We start from the raw sequence: 19,061 nt of genomic DNA on the forward strand, positions 1-19,061 counted from the left end.
CGGTGTGTCTCTCCCTTGATCCCGTGCCTGCAGCAGCGAGCAGCAGGAGGAAACTCAGCCCCGCCCGAGTCCCGAGCGCCGATGCCTCCTTCGTTCTGTGAGACATACAGGGCTGCGGTTACGCAGGTGCGTGCGTGCGCGCATGAGATCCGCGCGCGGGGAGGGGGGGGAGGTGGCTTGTTCGGCTTTTTGTGATGTAAGCATTGCAGAAAGGCGGGATCGTCTCGGGCCAAGAAGCAAGCAGTTCGTTCGCATCCTTCTTGCGTGGTGTAAGACACCATCAGCCTTAAGAGTGGGTCTGAGGGTGGGGATGGGTTCTCTGCTCCAGCTCCGTTTTCTCTTTACGGGGGGGGGGGGGCATCAATACGAATCTGCATTTTCTAGGGTGGGTACCTAGTGGATACTGCCGGTTTTCGTCCACCAGGCATCCCGCGGCCTTGATTGATGGGCTTGACTATTGGGGATGTTTCCCGATACACTGTGGATAGGTTGTGTATTGTTGTAAAAACAAAACGAGGGGGGGGGGCCTTGGTGTCGTTGATTCTTTGGGTTTTCTTTTGAGTTCCCTCGCTAAGTGGACAAGAATGGGGAATGCCCTTCAGTGGGGTCGTGTGCAGTGAGATGCTGTTCAAAGTGTTCAGACACCCGCTGTCAACTTAAGCATACCCTGTGGTATTTCGGATCAGCATCGTACATGTCAAACCATTTCCCAAATTGCTCTCAGTTCCACGCGAGAAGCCTCCAACAAGTATCTGTGGACAAGACTGCTGTTGCAATATATTAACGGAGTCAAGATCGTCTTCATATTAGCAAAATCAAAGTACAGATGTTTCCCCGTGACGTAGCAACTAAACATCAATTGATGCAACGATTAGTATAGGATTCAAAGCACAACAGTCCCGACCTGTTTCGATGTGAACAAGTTCCCGTTACGATGTGATGAGCGTCGATAGTATAGTACTATGTACTCCGGTCACCGATTGACTTTTTCTCCTTCTTCTTGCTTCCCTTCCTCCTCAACACGAGCATGCCTCACATCTTCTGCTCTGATCCACCATACCTCAGGCTATCCAATAGAAGAGCCATCAAATATCCACACCCAGAAACTCCTGTATTCCTGCGAGCCCATGTTCATCATCCTCAATAGACTCTTGTAAACTGTCATTGAACCATCCACCAGGCCACCCACGACACATGTCGACTATCCAAGCATCGTCGTTGAAATCGACCACAATATTGCTCGGCTCTACCTCACCCCAGACCACTCCCATGTCGTGTTCTGTGCCTAGGTATGGTGAGTCCGCGAGGCCGCGAGCCCACCCTGCGGGATGGGCCCGCGGCAACCGTGGCTTCGAGTAGAGTTGGGTCCATTTTTGGTGTGCGCAGGTGCAGTCAAGCCACAGCTGGGGTTTTGAATGACAAAGCCTGCGAGCAGCGTGGGTGACAGCGTCGTCGGTGACTCTGGAGTTCCGCGCGGTCGTGTGTGCCCGTTCGTGCTGTGTCACACGGCCACAGTGTTCTCTCCCTTCCTTCGGCTCTTTTACGCTGCGTGCGCCATACCGTGTGAGCATCTGGGGGCTGTTGTCGGCGCCATTGACGCGTGCGGTGGGTGAAAGCCCTGAAGAGTGTTGTTGCAGCACAGCGTCGGTGACTTGCCCCGGCCCGCAGCCCTTGTCAACGACCAGCGTTGCCGTGGATAAATGACACCAGTTGGTTGGTGCTCCCGGCCATAGCCTGAGCAGGAACATTCCCCGGCCCTTGAGCTGCAATTTGTGTGAATGAGGGAGCAAAGGGGCTCCAGTCTTCGCGGTCGATTACTGCAGGTGGTCCTGAAAATGATTGTCGGGGACTGGACCTGGTGTAACTTGTCTGATTGGAGAGAACGTCCTGAGGTCTACCACAAAATACAACACCGGTCTTATTTACCCCCGGGTACGCTTTTGTGAAGAAGCTATTGGCCATTACCCTATGATTGAAGGAATACATAGGTGTAGCTTTGTGATGACACGATCTATGCATGGAATATGAATCTGGGGTGAGATGTGATAATAGGGATAAGATCTGGTTGAGTGCTATGATGTTGTGGAGTAACGCTTCGAGGATTCAGGATTCCTCAGTAATAAATTGGCAGTGTGGTGACTGTGTAAAGGCGCTACATCAATCCTGAAACAAAGCCAAAAACCACTAACTATGGCCATGAGAACCTCGCTGTTGCTTCACAAGGGTTCGTTGGGCACTTGATCACCCACGGGTTCCGGAATACGAGACAAAACGTCCATACAGTCGTAGCGGGAAGCTATTAGCGAGTACCTACGTAGCTTGACAGACAGTAAACCAAAGGATAATGGATACTTGGCTCAACTTGGACTCAAACGTGAATTGCTTTGTTGTTTTCGGCCTCGCCTACACCAGCCTTATTATTAAGAACGGCTGAGCTAAACATATAACATTATCATAGTTGATATCCTTGAGTCGATGATTCCAGTCGACGGCACCGTCGCGAGCGATTCTCGCTAACCTTGTCTGTGCGGCTGCCATAGGGCTCAGGACTTGTGCCATGTATTGGTTTTTTTTACCTGCACGTTTATTGACACTGCGGGTTTCGTGTTTTCAAACTTTGGGTCTTGAAGCCTTTGGGACTGTATTAAAGCACGGCATTATAACTACGAGAATTGTAACCGAAACCACCTACCTAGGTATGCAAGGAGAATTAGCCCAGGTCCAACACCTTTGATTTGGGTCATTTTGTATTAAAAGATTCCATTTCTTTAATGATCTATTCTAAAAAAGGACTTACACCCGCCAGACTGACTCGGAATATGTGTATAAATCATTCCATCTAGTGTGAGACTCTTAAAAGTCGCGAGAACAGTCCAATGCTAAATAAGGACACGGCATTCAAAAATCAACAGCAAAAAGGGAAATCGATTCAAAGCGACCTAGCTACAAATTGATCCTGTTGCTGCCACACGAGTTTCTTGCCCATCCCCCCTTTGAACAGACTATTCGACTTCTATCCCGTCATCCCAATCCGCCCTGCCATCTTACAAGCGCACAAAACAGTGCAGGAAGCCAATAATACAGCTAGACTTCAAGCAGACAATCCCATCAGAAGAGCATGGGAATGAAACGACTTCCAAGCTCAAGTGGAAGTGGAAGTAGCATTCAGGATCTCACCGCCTGTTGCAATACGCTCCATCTCATCTTCGATCAGGTCATAGCTGTCCGGGTCGGCGTAAATTGCATTTCGAGCATCTTCATCGAGGGTTGCGTTAAGCTTTGCCTCCGCCTCCCGGATCATGTAGGGGTGGTAGAGCTTATCCCCTGGTGACATTTCTGCGGCCGAGGTGAAGAATTCTCCTCTCTTTGAAATGTAGTGGTTGAAAGTTGGCTGCATTGCAGCACTCCTGCGGGCCCGGGGCTGCCAGGGACCCCCGTTTTTAGCTGGTACCCGGCCCATCCACAAATTGGCGTCGGCGTCGCACGGATTGGGTGCGGCGGCGGAACAATGTTGTATCTGGCCGATGTTCAAGAAAGCAATGTTGTACAGGTATGGAGCCGTCTCCTCTTTAGGTCCCTTCTTGGCCTTCACCCGGTTGAGGAAGCCAGCGAGTCTACCTCCCTGTCCTATTTTGAAGATCAGCAATGCTACCTGAGTCGGAGTCTGTGTCTTTCTTACTGTTGTTCTGACCTCCCGGAACACAACGGTTGTATTGTCCGCCTTGGTCTGCCTCTCTGGTGTTTGCAAATGGGAACTCATCGCAAGACGTGCCTGTACCCTTCCATGGAGGTAACTGCGAGCAACGGTTGTTCTGGCCACACCCAGCAGCCTTGCGGCGTGCCTGTAGTGTGTTCTTCGCAGCCCCATCGTAGGTAAAAGTCCTGCTGTATCGACCATTTCTGCAGTGGACTCCAAAACACATGTTCAAGCAGACCTCTATTCAAATGTAAGCACGTGCATTGTTGGCTTTATAATATAATTGTACATACCGGGCATATCGTCACAGTCGAAGGAAACTGTCCCTTGGTTGGCAAGCTTTGTTGCGCAAAGGGCAGGCGTGATGGCCATGGCGGGAACTAGAAGGATGGTGGAAAGCTTCATCTTGAAGAATAAGTGAGCGAGCGTGATACTCAGAGAGTAACTGGAAATGATAATAAAAAAGAATGAATGTTGATGAAGTACTTGAAAATGAGTGTGGGTTGAGTAGATGATGGACAACACTGGAGGGCAAAAGAAGCTTCATTTATATATTGAAATGACTTTTGAGACACACTTCATAATTCTCTCTATGGAAATAGGCACTTGTAAGCCCATGAGTATGCAATAGAACAAGCTGAGCACGAAACGGTAACGGAAGTGCCGGGTTTGAGCTCACAAAAACAGCCCTTCCAAAAGGCGATCGGGGTATCCGGAGGCACTACAACAGCCGGCCTCAAAGTATAGAGCAGAATGATTTCCTTCCATATTCATGCTCGCATCAATGGTCTCTCCTTGATCCACAGGCACCTTTCTGTCTCGAGTAGATTCAGGCCAGTTGAAGTCGAATAAATTACGAGTCCAAGTGCTAGATCCTATTTTGCAGTAGGAAATGTGTTAAACTAACTCATTGAATAAATATAGTGTAGTCTTGTTTCGCTAAGGAGAGTGGATACATAAATACGCACTGCCGCTCAAATAGGGTTGGCGTCCCGCGCTTTGCCTTCCAATGGTGGTGTAGTTCTTGTGTACTGCCCCCTTCGAGGGCACCAAATTTGGCACTTTGAAAATTTGGTCTTTTGGCCAAACAACTTTGAGATGAATGGTCAACTAAACTGTTGGGGTAGGGTCCCGAGCTTCGCCTTCCAATGGTGGTGTAGTTCTTGTGTACTGCCCCCTTCGAGAGCACCAAATTTGGCACTCTGAAAATTTAGTCTTTTGGCCAAACAACTTTGAGATGAGCTGTCTACTGAACATTTATGTTTTCTAAAATCAAAAGGGCAAACCTTCATGCCCCTGGGCTCGGACAAGCTCTCTATTTGGGATGGTTAGACTGATTCACCACGTGATGGGCACAGAATAGACCCATCCAACTGTCAGTCTTTTGGGCTATTACCCGGGCCTAGGTCATTCACCAGGATGACTGGCCTTCAACGATAAGCGGTGCCACCGTAACTCGAAATGCCATTGTGTACAGACACATCTTGAATGTACTATGTTCAAAGCTTTGGAAGCACCAGGTTAAATACTCGATGATTTTCCCATTACTTCAGGAAAAGCCGTCATTCTACCATCCCATCATCCCATCAAACCATCAGCCCACTGACTTTCCACACAAAGACTGTCACAACCCACCAGCAAGCTGTCAACCATGGTTTCCTTCAGCATGACTGCCTTGGCGGCATTTTCCCTTCTCACGTCCTTCGTCTCGGCGGCAGGCTGCGGTTTTAACATCGTCAACATAAACGGAGCCATCATGGGCACCGGCTGTGCTGTAGCCGGCGGCAAGGGAACTCTTTTACTCCCTGACTATAAAGCCAACGCCATCGTGAGCGCCACCACAAGTTGTGGCCTGTCAGTCGATGGATTTGGATCCTTAATGCCGCCTTCGGTCTTCGATGGTTGGACCGTTGGAAGTGCAGGTCCCTGCAACCCGTCGAACGGCCCAGGCAAAAAAGGCGGCGGCAAAAGCGGTGGCGGCGGCAGCGGTGGTGGCGGTGGCGGCGGTGGCGGCGGCGGCGGTGGTGGTGGTAAGCTGACTTCTCTAAACCCCTGAAATTCGGCAAAAACTGTAACTGACTTGCTTCAACCAGGCGGCGGCGGTGGCGGTGGTGGTGGTGGTGGCGGTGGTGGAGGCGGTGGCGGAGGAAGCTCGAATGGCAAGAACGGCAAGCCTAACCAGAAGAAATGTGCTCGGGAGAGGTGCAGCGGTCCCCAGGGGGTAAGTAGATTCTGTGTTGATAGCCGTCCACATTCCCGATCATTTACTAACTCCTCCTTTCCAGTGTTGCACCCAGCCTCTGGGTAGTGGCGCGTGTCCTTACAGAAAGGAGTGCAACAACTACCCCTGCGACTCCTGCTGCGGCGTTCCAGCTGAAAACTGGACAGCTTGCTCCGCTATGAACACCCGTAAATGAAACCAGCACAGCAGCCCAACATGAGCTATTGCCTCGGCATCGAGCCTTCTTTCTTCTGTCTCTTTCGCCTTCGTTCTTTTGGGCTAAGGGAGGGCTGTGTTGGCACCTTGCAGCCAGATTTGGGGGGGGGGGGGTCCATCCGAAGCCAAGCGAGAAGCGCCTAGGCACCAGCTTTGACTGGTTTTCGTTCTTAATTTTTCTTCGTTGATTTGTTTCGTTCTGTTTCAGTCTTATCTTGTGCCCGTCCGAACTAGATAGATTTTGAAATATCAATGTACATATGGACTTCTACACCCTAGATTACCCTAGGGTACAAGACTCTGCGCATATAGGATAAAGCAACATACTCCAATACCAGTACCAAGCATCAATTGATTCTATAAAGCTCTTGTGGTAGAGGTGCTTTGTATTGATCTGTCGGAAACAATCAATGCTCACTGTGTTAGCAGCCTCTGCACACTGCTTGCATCTAAGTTCTCGGAGGCACCGACTACTAAAGAAGAAGTATTTCCAGCTGCTACACACACACCTTACTATAAACATCCAAACCCAAGCAGATAGTAGGAACTTTGAAGTGTGATCGCTAAAGAATCCACTAACGGCACTAGCTCACCAAGTACACGGCACTGTTTATTTATGGCGGTCAAGTTGGTTGTTTCAAGTTGCGCAGGTGTACGAAAAAGGGATTCCTTAGCGGAACTTAACATTTGGCCGGACATGACCGGGGTAGTCAGGGAGGATACCATTTAAATAAGAGCAGAGGCCATCTCATACAGGAATTAATACTTTCCAACCTACACCATTTCAATTATCTACAAGAACCATGCGAATTCTCACGGGAGACCCAATAGCTCTTCCAGCTTATCCGACCTATGCTGTTCCCGAAACAGTTCTGGCGAAGGCTTGCGAAACCTTCGACGCTGGAACTCGTGGGAACGGTGCCCTTGATATCAAGGATGAAGAACGCTTCCATGGACGATCCGCAGAGGAGATCCGCGAGGTTTTGGACCGCGAAAATCCCGATGCTGGCGACTTTGTTCTGATTGACCAGAAGACCGAAGAGAAGGGCGAGGTCACTTATGTGGGAGAATGGCATGATGAATCCAGAGGTGGGCTGGAGGTGGTCCCGGGGAACAACAAACGAGTCCTTTTGACTCTTCGAATGAAGCTTGGCGCTCTTGCATCCTGCTGGGTAAGTTCAAGCTTCTGACCGAAATTGGCTGCACATGCTTTAACTGTTTCATAGACCAATTACCAAGTAGCCAATTCATCACTTGCTGAAGACATCTCAATGGTTTTTGAAGGAAAGCCATATGATCCTCATACAGAATATCCACCCCTCAACTGGAATGATGAGGACGATGACGGGGAAGAGACTGTTTACGTGTTGGCAGAGCCGGGAGAATGGGAGGAAGGCCCAGGAACCCTCTTGGACGTTGATCCGCCTCAAGACCGTGTGTACCGTCTGAAAAGCGATGTTGCGAAGGCGCATAACCTGTCAAACCCTTGGGCAGTAGGAGACGCTGAGGCTGATGGTTCCATGACTTTTGCTCAGGCAAGGCTTCCTCAGAAGCGCGAGTGATTAGCATGAACTACTTGATCCAGCTGGTAAAGGAAAAGACTCGGAGATGTGGACGAAGATATGAGTCCGAGTATGGAGCAATTATAACTACCCTATGGTATTTTTTCCATGCGTATAACACATCATATAATTATGTCACCCATAGAACAGTCATACTTCATCAAGACATCACAGCGGAGTTCTATAGTCTGAGAAGAGTTTTGGATACTAAAACAAGTGGCCCAACCTACTTTGCGTAACTCTATGGCACCTTATTTACGGCTACCACGAGCTCATTCTGCAGGGTAGGCTTGTAGTCTCGCAGACTAACATATATCCCGTGGCGGCTAAGTTACAGTACTATCACTAAGTAGGTTTGCTAAGCTTGTGATGGTTGAGGAGGGGAGACCATTCCTACTAAAGAGCTATATATATTCTATTTATTTACTTTCCATTATTTATTTATTATTTAATTAAATAAATAGTTTTAAAAAATTAATTACTTATTATTTATTAGATTATTTAAAAGGGAAAGAATTATAGTTAAATAGGAAGGAGTGATTGTTTATTAAAGGTAGAATATATATAACTTAAAAGGATTAAATATTAATAATATTAAGATATTTAAATAGTAAAGCTTATTAATAGCTATAAAGATAAATATTTATATAACTCTTTTTTACTACTTATATAACTATTATTATTAATTAATAATTATAAGGTGTTATTTCTTAAAGTTTTTTTTATATAATTAAAGAATGTAAAGAAAGTATCTTTAAGTTTATATTTTAAGGTTATTATACCTACCGGCCTTACTCCTAGCCCTTAATTCCACTTTAAGGTTTACTTGCCCCTTTACCCTCCTAGCCTTAAAGTTTTTTATTCTAAAATTCTAATAGACTGAAAAGGAAGTCCTTGAATTTACTAGGTCTAGTAGGTCTGGAGTTTAGTGTTGCATGGACTATATGCCGATCTTTTAAACGTGGACTACCCTAGGGTACTAAGCACTGCTGTTGATGTGACCAACGCTGAAGCGAGCGCGGTGAAGCCGCAGGTCTGACTGCTTAGAGTTTGCTCTAAGTCCAATCCGCATGATCTTGTATAGGTATCTAAAACGGGTCGTACAACTATCCGCCTTCATAGTTATTCCGCCAAGCTTTCTGAGCAGTTTCTACATAGTCGAGTTTCGAATTCCTTAAATAACGGGCTCGAAAACTTGACTTTTTATGGTTAACGCAAAGCAGTACTCATTGAGAGACAAGAAGGTCTAAAAAGCACGGTTGTTGGGCTAGCAATCCGCCGTTGTGTCACTAATGAATTACAACCTCATGAAAAAGCCCCACACAGCCCCACTAGTTATTGTTAGCTTGCCTTCCCAATTCCACCATGGCCTTTCTATAGATAGACAGGAAGGCTAGACTAACATGGTTTCACGGCACTTGAGAGCTTAGTGCTTGAACATGAAGCACAGGAGGTTCAATTCGTGGCTGTGGAATATTGTAGTTCTTTATATATATAATGCACACATCTCACAGTCATATTTGGTACGATACCGCAAACCTCGTCTTTCCTAACTGTGGTCTTAATCACTTCACAATGCTCTCTTATACGTGTCTTTTGTCACTCCCCGTGCTTGCTCTGGCTCGAGATCAGAAGGCCAATGCCAGCAGCGTTGCGAATCCCGTGCATGGGAATTTGGAAATACCAATCGGCGCTCTCACAAGTGCCTGGACACACCCTCCACACTGCGGCAAAGCGAACGACACCGAGGTTTGTGTATTCACAAACAGCTACTTCGGGAATGGCCAGGGAATCTCCATCCTTGCGGACGCAAAGGACATGGCAGAGATCGATTGGATCGAGCGGTTCGCAGAAGCCAGCAACCAGGATGCTATCACCCGAACAGAGGGAATCCGGGCAGCCCTGATACCTGGCAAGGGGATGGGCATGGTGTCTGACCGTGTAATCGGGAAAGGCGAAATTGTCATGTCCTCGGTTCCTCATGTTGTAGAACATGACGCGGCACATCATATCGACCCAAACACCTTAAGCGAGTTGCGGGACATTGCTGTTGAGCGCATGGGTAAAGAGCAGCAGACGATGTTCCTTGCGCAGCATAGGCAATGGGGTGGACACCATGCGAGTGACATCATGATCACCAACTCATTCCTTTTCAAGGGATTCGGAGGATTGCCCGGGGGAAGTAACGCGAACTTTCCAGAAGTCTCCGTGAGTCCATCCGTCTGTCACTGACCTGACACCCTGAACACTAACCATTAAGAAGCGCTTCAACCATGCTTGCCGTCCTAAGTAAGTCTACTATCTACCGCTAACTTGCTTCGACTGCTAACCACTAATGTAGTATGGGTTATACATTTGACGCCGAGACGCTCACTCAGTCTCTGGTGGCCGTTCGCACCATCCATCCGGGTGATGAGCTCACCATAACATGTAAGTTGGAATCATCCGTTCATGATCTCACGGCCGCAATCGCTCAATACTCATATCCTGGGACAGACATAGATAACTTACAACCGAGACACGGTCGAGTCCACGCACTTGAGGAAGGATGGGGCTTCAAGTGCACCTGCTCTCACTGCAGCCGTCCCTTGGCTGAGATCGACCAGTCGGACAAGCGAATCCAACGTATCTCAACAATCTTGAACCAATGCGACGAAGAATCATGGGCCGCGAATCATACACAATGTGATTTGGACCTAGCTATTGAGTCTATGCTTCTCCACGAGGAAGAGAATCTAACTGGATACCCATTGGCTGCAGCCTTCTATATGGTAAAGGCCGCTGCTGAGGCACATGGAATACAATCTTTGGCCACGAAGTATGGCCAGATGGCCATAATTGAGCAGTACGGTGAACGTTACGAGGAGGCAATGGTGCCGGAGGACAGGCATGCAAAGGATCAAGAAACGCAAGATGGAACAGAGGAGCGTGGAAGGAACCAAAATGGCAAGGATGAGACTGATGATGAAGGCCACCCCCAGGAAGAGTTGGATCTTGGCCCAGCGCAAGCTGTCATGCATCAAGTAGGCGAGGCTACCATCAACTCGCCGATGTAAGTCTTCTTACTTACAATACCACACCGGGACCTGTATTTATTTTGTTCCCTTTTTTCTTTTGCATTATATACCGATGTAGAGAGCATTTATTTCATTAGATTTATTTAGCCACATTCAGCTACTTATTTAGAGCATGTAATTACTAAATATGCCTATAGTTACCTCATACTTGCTCTAGATGCGACCAGAGTCCCCTGAAATCTGCGGCCTGCTAGCTTATCCAAATCGCTTGTACCTCAAGTGCTAGTAAACACATACTTATTCTCTCTAATCTTTCAGAGACTTCAATTGGAACCGCCCAGTATCCCCCCCCCCCCAAGCAAGCACCCGGAGATATACAGATATGGCGAATGATAGTAGAGCTTGTTGCTTTGCAGCCGGGAGACTGTGCAGGAGGAGAGCTGCGAACTCTCCAAAAGTCTCCGTAAGTATATAGCTTCAGTAGCTGCCCTCTGGCCCATAGTTGAATTATTGCTGTTTTCTTTTGTTCCTGTGTCCTTATACAACATGCAGGGTCGCTGATTTTGGTCCAGTCTAAGCTTGATCCAGATCTTGTCAGGTAAAGATAGACAGTAAAAGACAAATTGACAGTCCCCTGTGCTAGATTTCAAACAGGTGCATGGGGATAGGCTGCCTTGAGCTACCTAGGTATTGCATGGGTTGACAGTATTCCTTCCCAATCCTTATTAACCCTGAGCCTGACGGGTTGTATGTAGTCAATGTGCGCGAGCTTGCCGCTGCCATAGGTCCGACGCAGCGAGGTCCCGACGGTTCCGCTGACCGCTCCATAAGTGTTTGGGACGCCGATTGCGTGAAAAGACCTGCACAGTACGCAACTGCCGCCCCTGAAAGCGAGCGTATATCCCCCCTACCCGTGGGTTAGATACAAGCAATGTGAATGCGGTCACCATCACGGCCGGGCTGGAAAAGATACTAGCTCTGAGAGCCCCACCACCGCCACTAGCCCAGCTCAGACGGCGCCGTCTGTGTCGTCCGGTCTTGTGTAACCGGAACACCCACTCCCTCGATAACAGCGATCCAAGTTGACGGTGCAACCAGAGCAGCTCCGCACCTTGTTACTTGCTGCGTTCGGTGGCATGGCCGCATTGGCGCTGGGACCGTGGATGGGGAGGGATCTCCAAAGTTTGTGGGTTTACGATGAGACGTTCATGGCAATCGAGTTGTTCAGGATTCAAAGACGCTGGGCCATTAATTTATGCAGTGCTTATTTATCAGTCCTCCCAAGTCTGTAGCCCTCCGTCTGTGAAGGTCGCCGTGGGCTCCAAGGCTGTTGTTATTCAGCGCAGCTACCTGTTGGCACAGATACTTGCCCACATATCCTCGACTTTGAAACCACGTGGGATGTCACCTTAGGGTGATCCTCCGTCAATGTGGCCAACGTGGTCACCAGGAGCATTCCGAACGGATATCTTGTATCTTTGTGGTCATTAGGGTTGTTCTCGAATTTCAAATGGTGGCAAGGTCGGACTAAGCGTGCTGACCTCCTCTACCATGAGGGTATTTGTAATATTAGCCGGGGAACTGACGAGTGGGTTTGGGCAGAGCACGTACCTAGGTCGCGAATCAATATCATCTGCAGAGAAGGTGGCCGCCATTTGGGAAGCAGGCTTCCATGCGTTCACGTAAACCAGTAGATGAAAGACTCAGTTGAGAATATTGAACGCGTCATTTGTGTGGAATGCCAGTGAATTTGTAAGCCGAGTCACTAGTATCCAAAGCTGGAGTTGGCGTTGAAGGAACGACCGCATAGACCTGCTGACCAGATTGGGATCCTGCCCTAGTGATACCTCCGGGACGTAAGTCCGACTCTTGCGTACAATTACTCATCCTCGCAGATTAGCTGTCCTTCAGCTATGAAATGTCCTCTGATATGAACATTGGTGACATTCCGGGTGTATACGTAGATAATTTCACTGACTTTCCCAGAAACTACTCGAGCTAGCTTCCGTTCAGCGTGAATCTCGAGCCTAGAAAGGTTTCAGCAGATTGATACTATGATTGTGGTTTCTTTAATTCTTTTTGAAATCATTTTAAAATATTATCAATATCAATCCATTTTATGTTTTCTGAGATTTGGGTCTTTTAACCACCGATGGCCGCTGTGTAGAAGGACTCGGGCTGCTTAGTAGTGCTGACCTAGGTGGGTATTTAGCGTACTAATGCGGATGAAACACTAGACTACTGCCATTGTTGTGAGAATAAATTCACACTAGATTACCAATCACGCTTTCCTCCTCGGACTTACAGACTGCGGAGTTAGGATCCAGTGAAAACAGATATCGTGTAACATGAGTTCAAATATTGATGACTGCCCAATGTTCTCGAAGATCGCTGCAATGTGTTGTAGCATCAACCACGAAGACTCAAGGCTTATTCTACTCACCGACTAGCTTCAAAAGAAAGGACAACATGTCGAACTATCTCATCACAGGAGCGTCTCGCGGTCTTGGCCTCGAACTTGTCCGGCAGTTCTCCGCCTTGCCAGAGGAGCAAGTGCGGACGATTATTGCTATTACTCGCAGCGCCAATGCTCCTGGGTTGGAGAAATTGATAGCCGAATCTCAAGGGCGAGTCGTCAATATAGTTATTACAGACATTACCGACGAGTCCGTCGTGAAATCAGCCTTGCCCGAGATTGAGCGACAGCTGCCCGGCGGAGTCCTGGATGTCCTCATCAACAACGCAGGAGTAATGCCAATCTCGGCGGGGACCATGGAAGCCGTCAGCAACTCACAGTTGCAGGACGTCTTCCGGACCAACGTCGGCAGCGTGCAAGCAATGACATCAGTCCTTCTTCCCCTGTTGACGCGCGGAAACACCAAGAAGGTCATCAACATGTACGTTGATCCCGCCCAATTGCTGCTGAAAACCTGCTGACACAATCATAGTTCCACTTCCATGGGTTCCATTGCGTTGGTCAACAACTATGCATTCGCTCCTACTCACGCGTACAAAATCACCAAGGCGGCATTGAATATGTTGAATGCGCAATATGCCCTGGACTTTTCCAGCCAGGGTTTTACGTTCTTGGCAGTCTCACCTGGGGTAGGGTTGAAAATCACTTTCTTTTGCTCTGGCAAATGGGAACTAACTCGACCTCCAGTGGCTCAAAACCGATATGGGAAGCGAACGGGCTGACCTGGAAGTTTCGGTCGGCGCCGAAAGTGTGAAGAGCTGGATCCTCAAGGCAGACAAGACTTACAATGGAAAGGCCGTGAACATCCATGTTCCTGGGTGGGAGAATGCCGAGGGACCGAACAAGTATGATGGCAAAGAGATTCCGTGGTGAGACATGCCGAGCATGATGGCTTAGTACAGTCGTGATGCCAGAGGCCACATGTACCTACACTAGATAGCACTAGTATTGGTGTGAATACAGACTCGGTAAGCCCAGGGTGGCCCTCCTCCCGAAACCCTGCTGCCCTGCTTTGACAGCCCGCCTGGACCTTGGCGTTGAATGGCCTTCGCCCTGCCTAAGCATCTCGGCAAAATGGCCCCGGGGGAACGGGACGAACACTAACTACCCTTGGATGGCACTGGTACATCTGCCATCTGACGTCCTGTTGTTTCGAGGATAACAGGTTCTTGCTATTTATGTGAACACTGCGAGGCAGATGCGCAGTTTTCGGGGAATCCGATTAGTCCCGGCGGAGCGTCCTGGTGGAGGACCTGGACTTCGAAACAACGATTGAACCAGTCGGTCACTCCCACACTGGCCCGCTTTGGCAATCTCCACCGCCATCAGACCTAGATCAAGGACAACGAGCGTCTTTGCCCATTAGAAAAGATTGATGTGCAAGCTAGATAAAGTATAGGTAGTAAAAGGGATATTTCAGGATCAGAACTTTAGGCATGCATGAGACTAGCCCCCTAACTCGCTGAGATTGAAAGAGTTAAATAGGAGATGTTGTAGATACCTAGTTACCTAGGTAGCTAGAGGATACTACCCTGTCTTTTAGGATCACCGTCAAAATAAACTACAAACACATCAAGCAGATCGGTCTTGGCACTGCAGGGTGCATTGGCGTAGCGCTAGCTTTTGACAGCCTTGGCTGGTAATTTTCCGAGGCAAGGCTGTGAAAGCCTTCAGCTAATAAAGCGTGTTTCGTCAGAGCCCTTGTTTCTACCTTTTTCCACCCGTCCGCCCTCAAGCCCGGTTGAACTTGCACTCCTGGCCCCTATACTGTGACAATGGGCCAACGCGCACCACCGTGTCCGCCGTTGGCTGGTCCAAAAATAATGAGCGGTGTGTTCCCTCGTTTCACACACACAGCAGCATTGAGCCGCGCGTTGACACGTGGGATTCAAGCTTTTCAGACGTGCCCACAATTCTGATCCTATCAGTTGCAGAAGCTGACGCCACGTTGTTCTGGAATATCGGTGATTGCAGCGATTCCTCTCTCGGTGATCTTCCCTAGTGCCCCACAGCTGCTGTCTCCTTTGTAATACCATTTCTCCTCTTTGCTTGCATTCGATCGATGTGGCAGTCTGAAAGCTGCGGCTCTGAGAGTTGAGTCCCCATGGCTCTTGATGATGAAATACGTCCGGGGCATTACAAGACGATGTGAAGCGGTTGATTGAGTGCAAAATTATTGATGCGCAACCACAATCATTAACCGTCACCTATGAGCGGTTGGCGAAGGCAAAATCGTAAACTTTCCATCGAACATTGTTCTTGAAGAGAACGGTGGAATTACAATACCATGATTTATGCTTTTGAGCGAGGAATATCATTTCATTGACGTGACATGTAAGAGACCCAATGCTCAAGGCACCCGATTACAATTGCACATTTATTAGTTGGCTTTCGTAGTTGTTGGTCAAGTGGTCATGCAGCTCCTCATCACCGCCAGGAATCAAACTTGAGACAAGTTGGTCGCTGGCCAGAAAGGTTTGTAATTTCATGCCCCATTGGCACTGTCAAAAGGACTCCCAGCCTAAGGCTGCAGAACTACCGCTGCGTATCATGGCGGGCTACGATATGAAGAACAACAAGAAGTCGAAACCACCCAAGAAACCATATCGGAGGGGACGCATGGAGCTGCCTCTCTTGCCGTCTTTGTGCGAGCCCGCAATTGCCAGCACCAAACAAAAGTAGCAAGCAACTAAGTTTTCGTTCTTTGGCAAGTGTATGAGAGCGCGCGTGAGAGAGAGAAAAGCCAAAGTCAACGAGGGCCATCCATTCACTCATACGGCGTCAGACTGCGAGATAGGCGAGACAGTTTGCGAGACGGGCGACACGGCCTGCGGGCTCGGCAACACGGCGTGTAGACTTGACGTCGTGGCTTGTGGACTTGGCGACACAGGCTGTGGAATCGGCGGGAAGGCCTTCCAGATATGCGGCACAGCCAGCTGGGGAGGATGTGGGGCCGCTGGACTCGAAGTCGCCGTGGAAGGGGCAGGGGCAGCATGGGGTTGCCCGGGGAGTGACTGATCCGTACTGACCCCGGATATAGACAGCGTGGCTGTGCTTGGTGCATGGGCAGTCGGCTTGAACTCTTGGATCCCGTCACCGTCGGCCTCGAGAGGATACGCCCGGGTCAGGTCTGCGAGGAAGTACCCCGGCCGTGTCCTTGGGATGTCATCCGTGTAGTTGGTCCACTTCTCTGACCCGAGCCCCTGGTATGCCAGACGCTGAAGCTGCAGGGTGCTGTTCGCTGTCCACTCCAGGTATTTGTACTCCTTATACTTGCTGCGGGAATAGCAGAAAGCCAGTACAGGCTCGGCCGCGTATGAAGCGACGATGATGACAAGGCCGGTGATATATGTGAAGTAGAGCCCGAATAGACTCAGTGAGGTGTAGTCAGTGCTAAGGATTTTCTTGTACAGTGTCAATACTGACTGGTAAAAAAAGACGCAGTAGCCTACAAGGTGGCCGGAGAATAACTTGCTAGATAGAGGGAAAAAGGCTTGCTTACTTGATTTTTGCACACTTGCCACTGGTACTTATTACCTGGCGTGGCCACATATGGCATTAATCTATCGTCGGTGGGACCACGCGCGGTATCCACGAGAGAGGCCTGTATGGAAGCCAAAAGCATTTCGAACCAGTAGATAACATCGAGCTGCCACTGGTTGTCGGGTAGTGGGCCCATGATACCTTGAAACATGTGCTCAATCGACAACAGCGAGGACGGTCCCAGGCCCTGGAGGAGGTCTGTGAAACTCGCAGAAGATAATATCGGGGCCTGGAACATTTGGAAGCGATTTCTCGTTGCGTCTAGTTCGAGTGGGCCCGCCTGCACCCCATCTCCGTAGTAGGCTTCCTCGGAGGACATGTGGAACAGGGTCATGACACTAGACAGGGCATCCGTATTGCCGGCCAGGCTGCCGCAGGTCTTGTTGAAGTTGCAGTATTGACGGCGCATCGTACACCCCATCGGCGACGCCGCCTCGTCCGATAAATATAAGCTGCGTTGTCCCAAGTCGCCGTCCGCACCGTTGTAGAGTGGTAAGACACCACGGTACCAAGGATCGTTTGTTTGGTCCAAATAAACCACTCCATCTGGCGAAAGGAAAACGAGCTTCAACTCTGCGTCAGGCACGATCAGCTGAGGAATAGGTATGAAGTCGCTGTAATCCAACGAAAATGTGCCGTTAACATTGTTTGAGCTAATCGAACTGCACACCCAGGGAATCAATAGTTGTCACAGTCGAGCTCGCATATTTGCCACAGGATTCTACTTACAAGAGTTCAAAGCCGGTGCCTCCTTGATACGGTTGTTGAGAGTCCCTTCTCATATATTTCGGTCGGAGGTTCTCGGCCTCGAAGCTCCAATCCCTATCAAAGGAAGTATCGGGCTTGCCGCGACCATAGTAATACCGGGTATAGTTACTATATCCTCTGCTAACCTGCTTTTTGAACCCATCCGTCCTGAGGGGCGCACAGTGGAGCACCTGCCTATAGAACATGCGCTGGTCGGCTGGCAGATTCAGGCCGAGGTCGTCGCTGCTGATTAGTCCCGAGTCCAACAACAAGTTCGAGTTATTGCTGCGGCATATACTACTGTCATTAAAGGGGCAAGAGGCAGTGAGATCGGAAGTGAATCGAAGGCGACTCTTGACAAACGTGGCACACTCCAAGGTTCCTGTCGAGTTGAAGGAATAACACTGTTGGGCATAGTTGGCTGCGTTTTTCTGAGACTGTGAGGCCAGAGGGTAGATCAGACTCAGCGAGTCGTTTGTCAGAGAGCCCCTGACTATTAATCCACACCGAGAGCTGTCAATGAGGACTTCGTTGCCGATCCCAGAGGAGATCGACGATATGAAGGCGCCGGCCACAGCGAAGGCACAAACCCCCAAGATTGCGAATAGAATTATCGGCAGAGTACGAGCAAGATAGCCATTCGCAATGGCCCGCCAGCACCAGGTCAGTTGCAGAGTTATCCACAAGGTTGATATCGCAGACATGGAGTTTCGCAACACTGATATGAATTAGCCATGGGCCACAATATCACACATCGCCATGGCTTGTACCCGAACGTACCAACTTGGCGTTGATGATGGAGGGCATCACGCGGGTCGGGAGTTGAGTATATTCGGTGGAGGATCAGTGCCACGATCCGCCAGGACCTCGAGGCCACAAAGCCAACAAATGTAGTAGTTACAGAAAGAAGTAGAAGGCCGTATCGCGGTTCCAATGTCAAGGTGGCGCCTAGAACGCGGCCCCGCGACCAGTTCGTCCAGGTGCCAAGATAGACCTTGAATTGGTTCGTCTCACCAGAGTCTGTCATGGTGCCGGGGTTTGGGAAGAGGGGGGATATCTCGTGATACTTGACGCAGAGGTTGGATGAAAAGACATCTGACCAAGACAATTCGACTGGGGAAGCATTGAATTTATAGCCCATTGCCTGCATAAACAGATCTATTCGCCTTCTTATGGCATTAAAAGTGTTGTACATGTCATGAACAGTAGTTAGGTATTCGGAAACCCCGTCTCCCGAGGTCGTTTGGGGCCGTTGAGGCCCTCTGACCAGTTGGATTGGCCAGCCTCACCGCGATCATCTCATGCTGCCTAGGGACCTGGAGGTAGCCTCGGCTGAGCACACCCTCGCCGCAATGGTTTCCTCGGGGGCGGCCAGGCATTATGGTCGATCGACCTCATGTTGGTGCCAACATTGGCGGACACAGAGGCCTCCTCAGACTTGCATGAGCTGAATGTCGGGTGAGACAAGAGCCCCCACGTTGCGTTCTGAGTACAGTACAGTGGGAGTCTAGGTTGACTACACTTCAATTTCAGAAAAGTGCAGTTTGAGTAAACCAAATTTCTGATGGCTGGGGGCGAATCC

General features: G+C 49.3%; 6 protein-coding genes across 6 annotated transcripts; 4 read left to right on the forward strand and 2 right to left on the reverse strand.

The window, feature by feature from the left end:
• Positions 1-3,142: 3,142 nt before the first annotated feature.
• On the reverse strand, positions 3,143-4,258 carry KVR01_002881 (uncharacterized protein; the record flags this gene model as incomplete). Its single annotated transcript, XM_044788595.1, has 3 exons — positions 3,991-4,258; positions 3,680-3,937; positions 3,143-3,627 (listed from the first exon to the last, which is right to left on the reverse strand). The coding sequence occupies exons 1-3, from the start codon at positions 4,100-4,102 to the stop codon at positions 3,143-3,145; spliced, it is 855 nt and encodes a 284-aa protein (XP_044647896.1). The 5' UTR covers positions 4,103-4,258.
• Positions 4,259-5,126: 868 nt separating this feature from the next.
• On the forward strand, positions 5,127-6,194 carry KVR01_003214 (uncharacterized protein). Its single transcript, XM_044792126.1, has 3 exons — positions 5,127-5,727; positions 5,791-5,918; positions 5,983-6,194. The coding sequence occupies exons 1-3, from the start codon at positions 5,349-5,351 to the stop codon at positions 6,112-6,114; spliced, it is 639 nt and encodes a 212-aa protein (XP_044648229.1). The 5' UTR covers positions 5,127-5,348; the 3' UTR covers positions 6,115-6,194.
• Positions 6,195-6,937: 743 nt separating this feature from the next.
• On the forward strand, positions 6,938-7,696 carry KVR01_003063 (uncharacterized protein; the record flags this gene model as incomplete). The annotated part of the gene is made up of 2 exons (XM_044786689.1): positions 6,938-7,306; positions 7,361-7,696. 2 exons carry the CDS (start codon positions 6,938-6,940, stop codon positions 7,694-7,696), a joined length of 705 nt encoding a protein of 234 aa, XP_044648078.1.
• Positions 7,697-9,271: 1,575 nt separating this feature from the next.
• Positions 9,272-10,752, forward strand: KVR01_003388 (uncharacterized protein; the record flags this gene model as incomplete). Its single annotated transcript, XM_044789029.1, has 4 exons — positions 9,272-9,904; positions 9,957-9,985; positions 10,038-10,126; positions 10,397-10,752. The coding sequence occupies 4 exons, from the start codon at positions 9,272-9,274 to the stop codon at positions 10,750-10,752; spliced, it is 1,107 nt and encodes a 368-aa protein (XP_044648403.1).
• Positions 10,753-13,182: 2,430 nt separating this feature from the next.
• KVR01_001997 (uncharacterized protein) lies at positions 13,183-14,062 on the forward strand (the record flags this gene model as incomplete). Its single annotated transcript, XM_044793310.1, has 3 exons — positions 13,183-13,610; positions 13,662-13,818; positions 13,877-14,062. The coding sequence occupies 3 exons, from the start codon at positions 13,183-13,185 to the stop codon at positions 14,060-14,062; spliced, it is 771 nt and encodes a 256-aa protein (XP_044647012.1).
• Positions 14,063-15,562: 1,500 nt separating this feature from the next.
• KVR01_003790 (uncharacterized protein) lies at positions 15,563-18,551 on the reverse strand. Its single transcript, XM_044781894.1, has 4 exons — positions 18,260-18,551; positions 17,462-18,197; positions 16,692-17,394; positions 15,563-16,593 (listed from the first exon to the last, which is right to left on the reverse strand). The coding sequence occupies exons 1-4, from the start codon at positions 18,504-18,506 to the stop codon at positions 15,961-15,963; spliced, it is 2,319 nt and encodes a 772-aa protein (XP_044648805.1). The 5' UTR covers positions 18,507-18,551; the 3' UTR covers positions 15,563-15,960.
• Between the last annotated feature and the right edge of the window lie 510 nt (positions 18,552-19,061).

This window comes from Diaporthe batatas (assembly GCF_019321695.1).
Source record: "Diaporthe batatas strain CRI 302-4 chromosome Unknown Contig00003, whole genome shotgun sequence".
Classification (NCBI taxonomy): Eukaryota; Fungi; Ascomycota; class Sordariomycetes; order Diaporthales; family Diaporthaceae; genus Diaporthe; species Diaporthe batatas.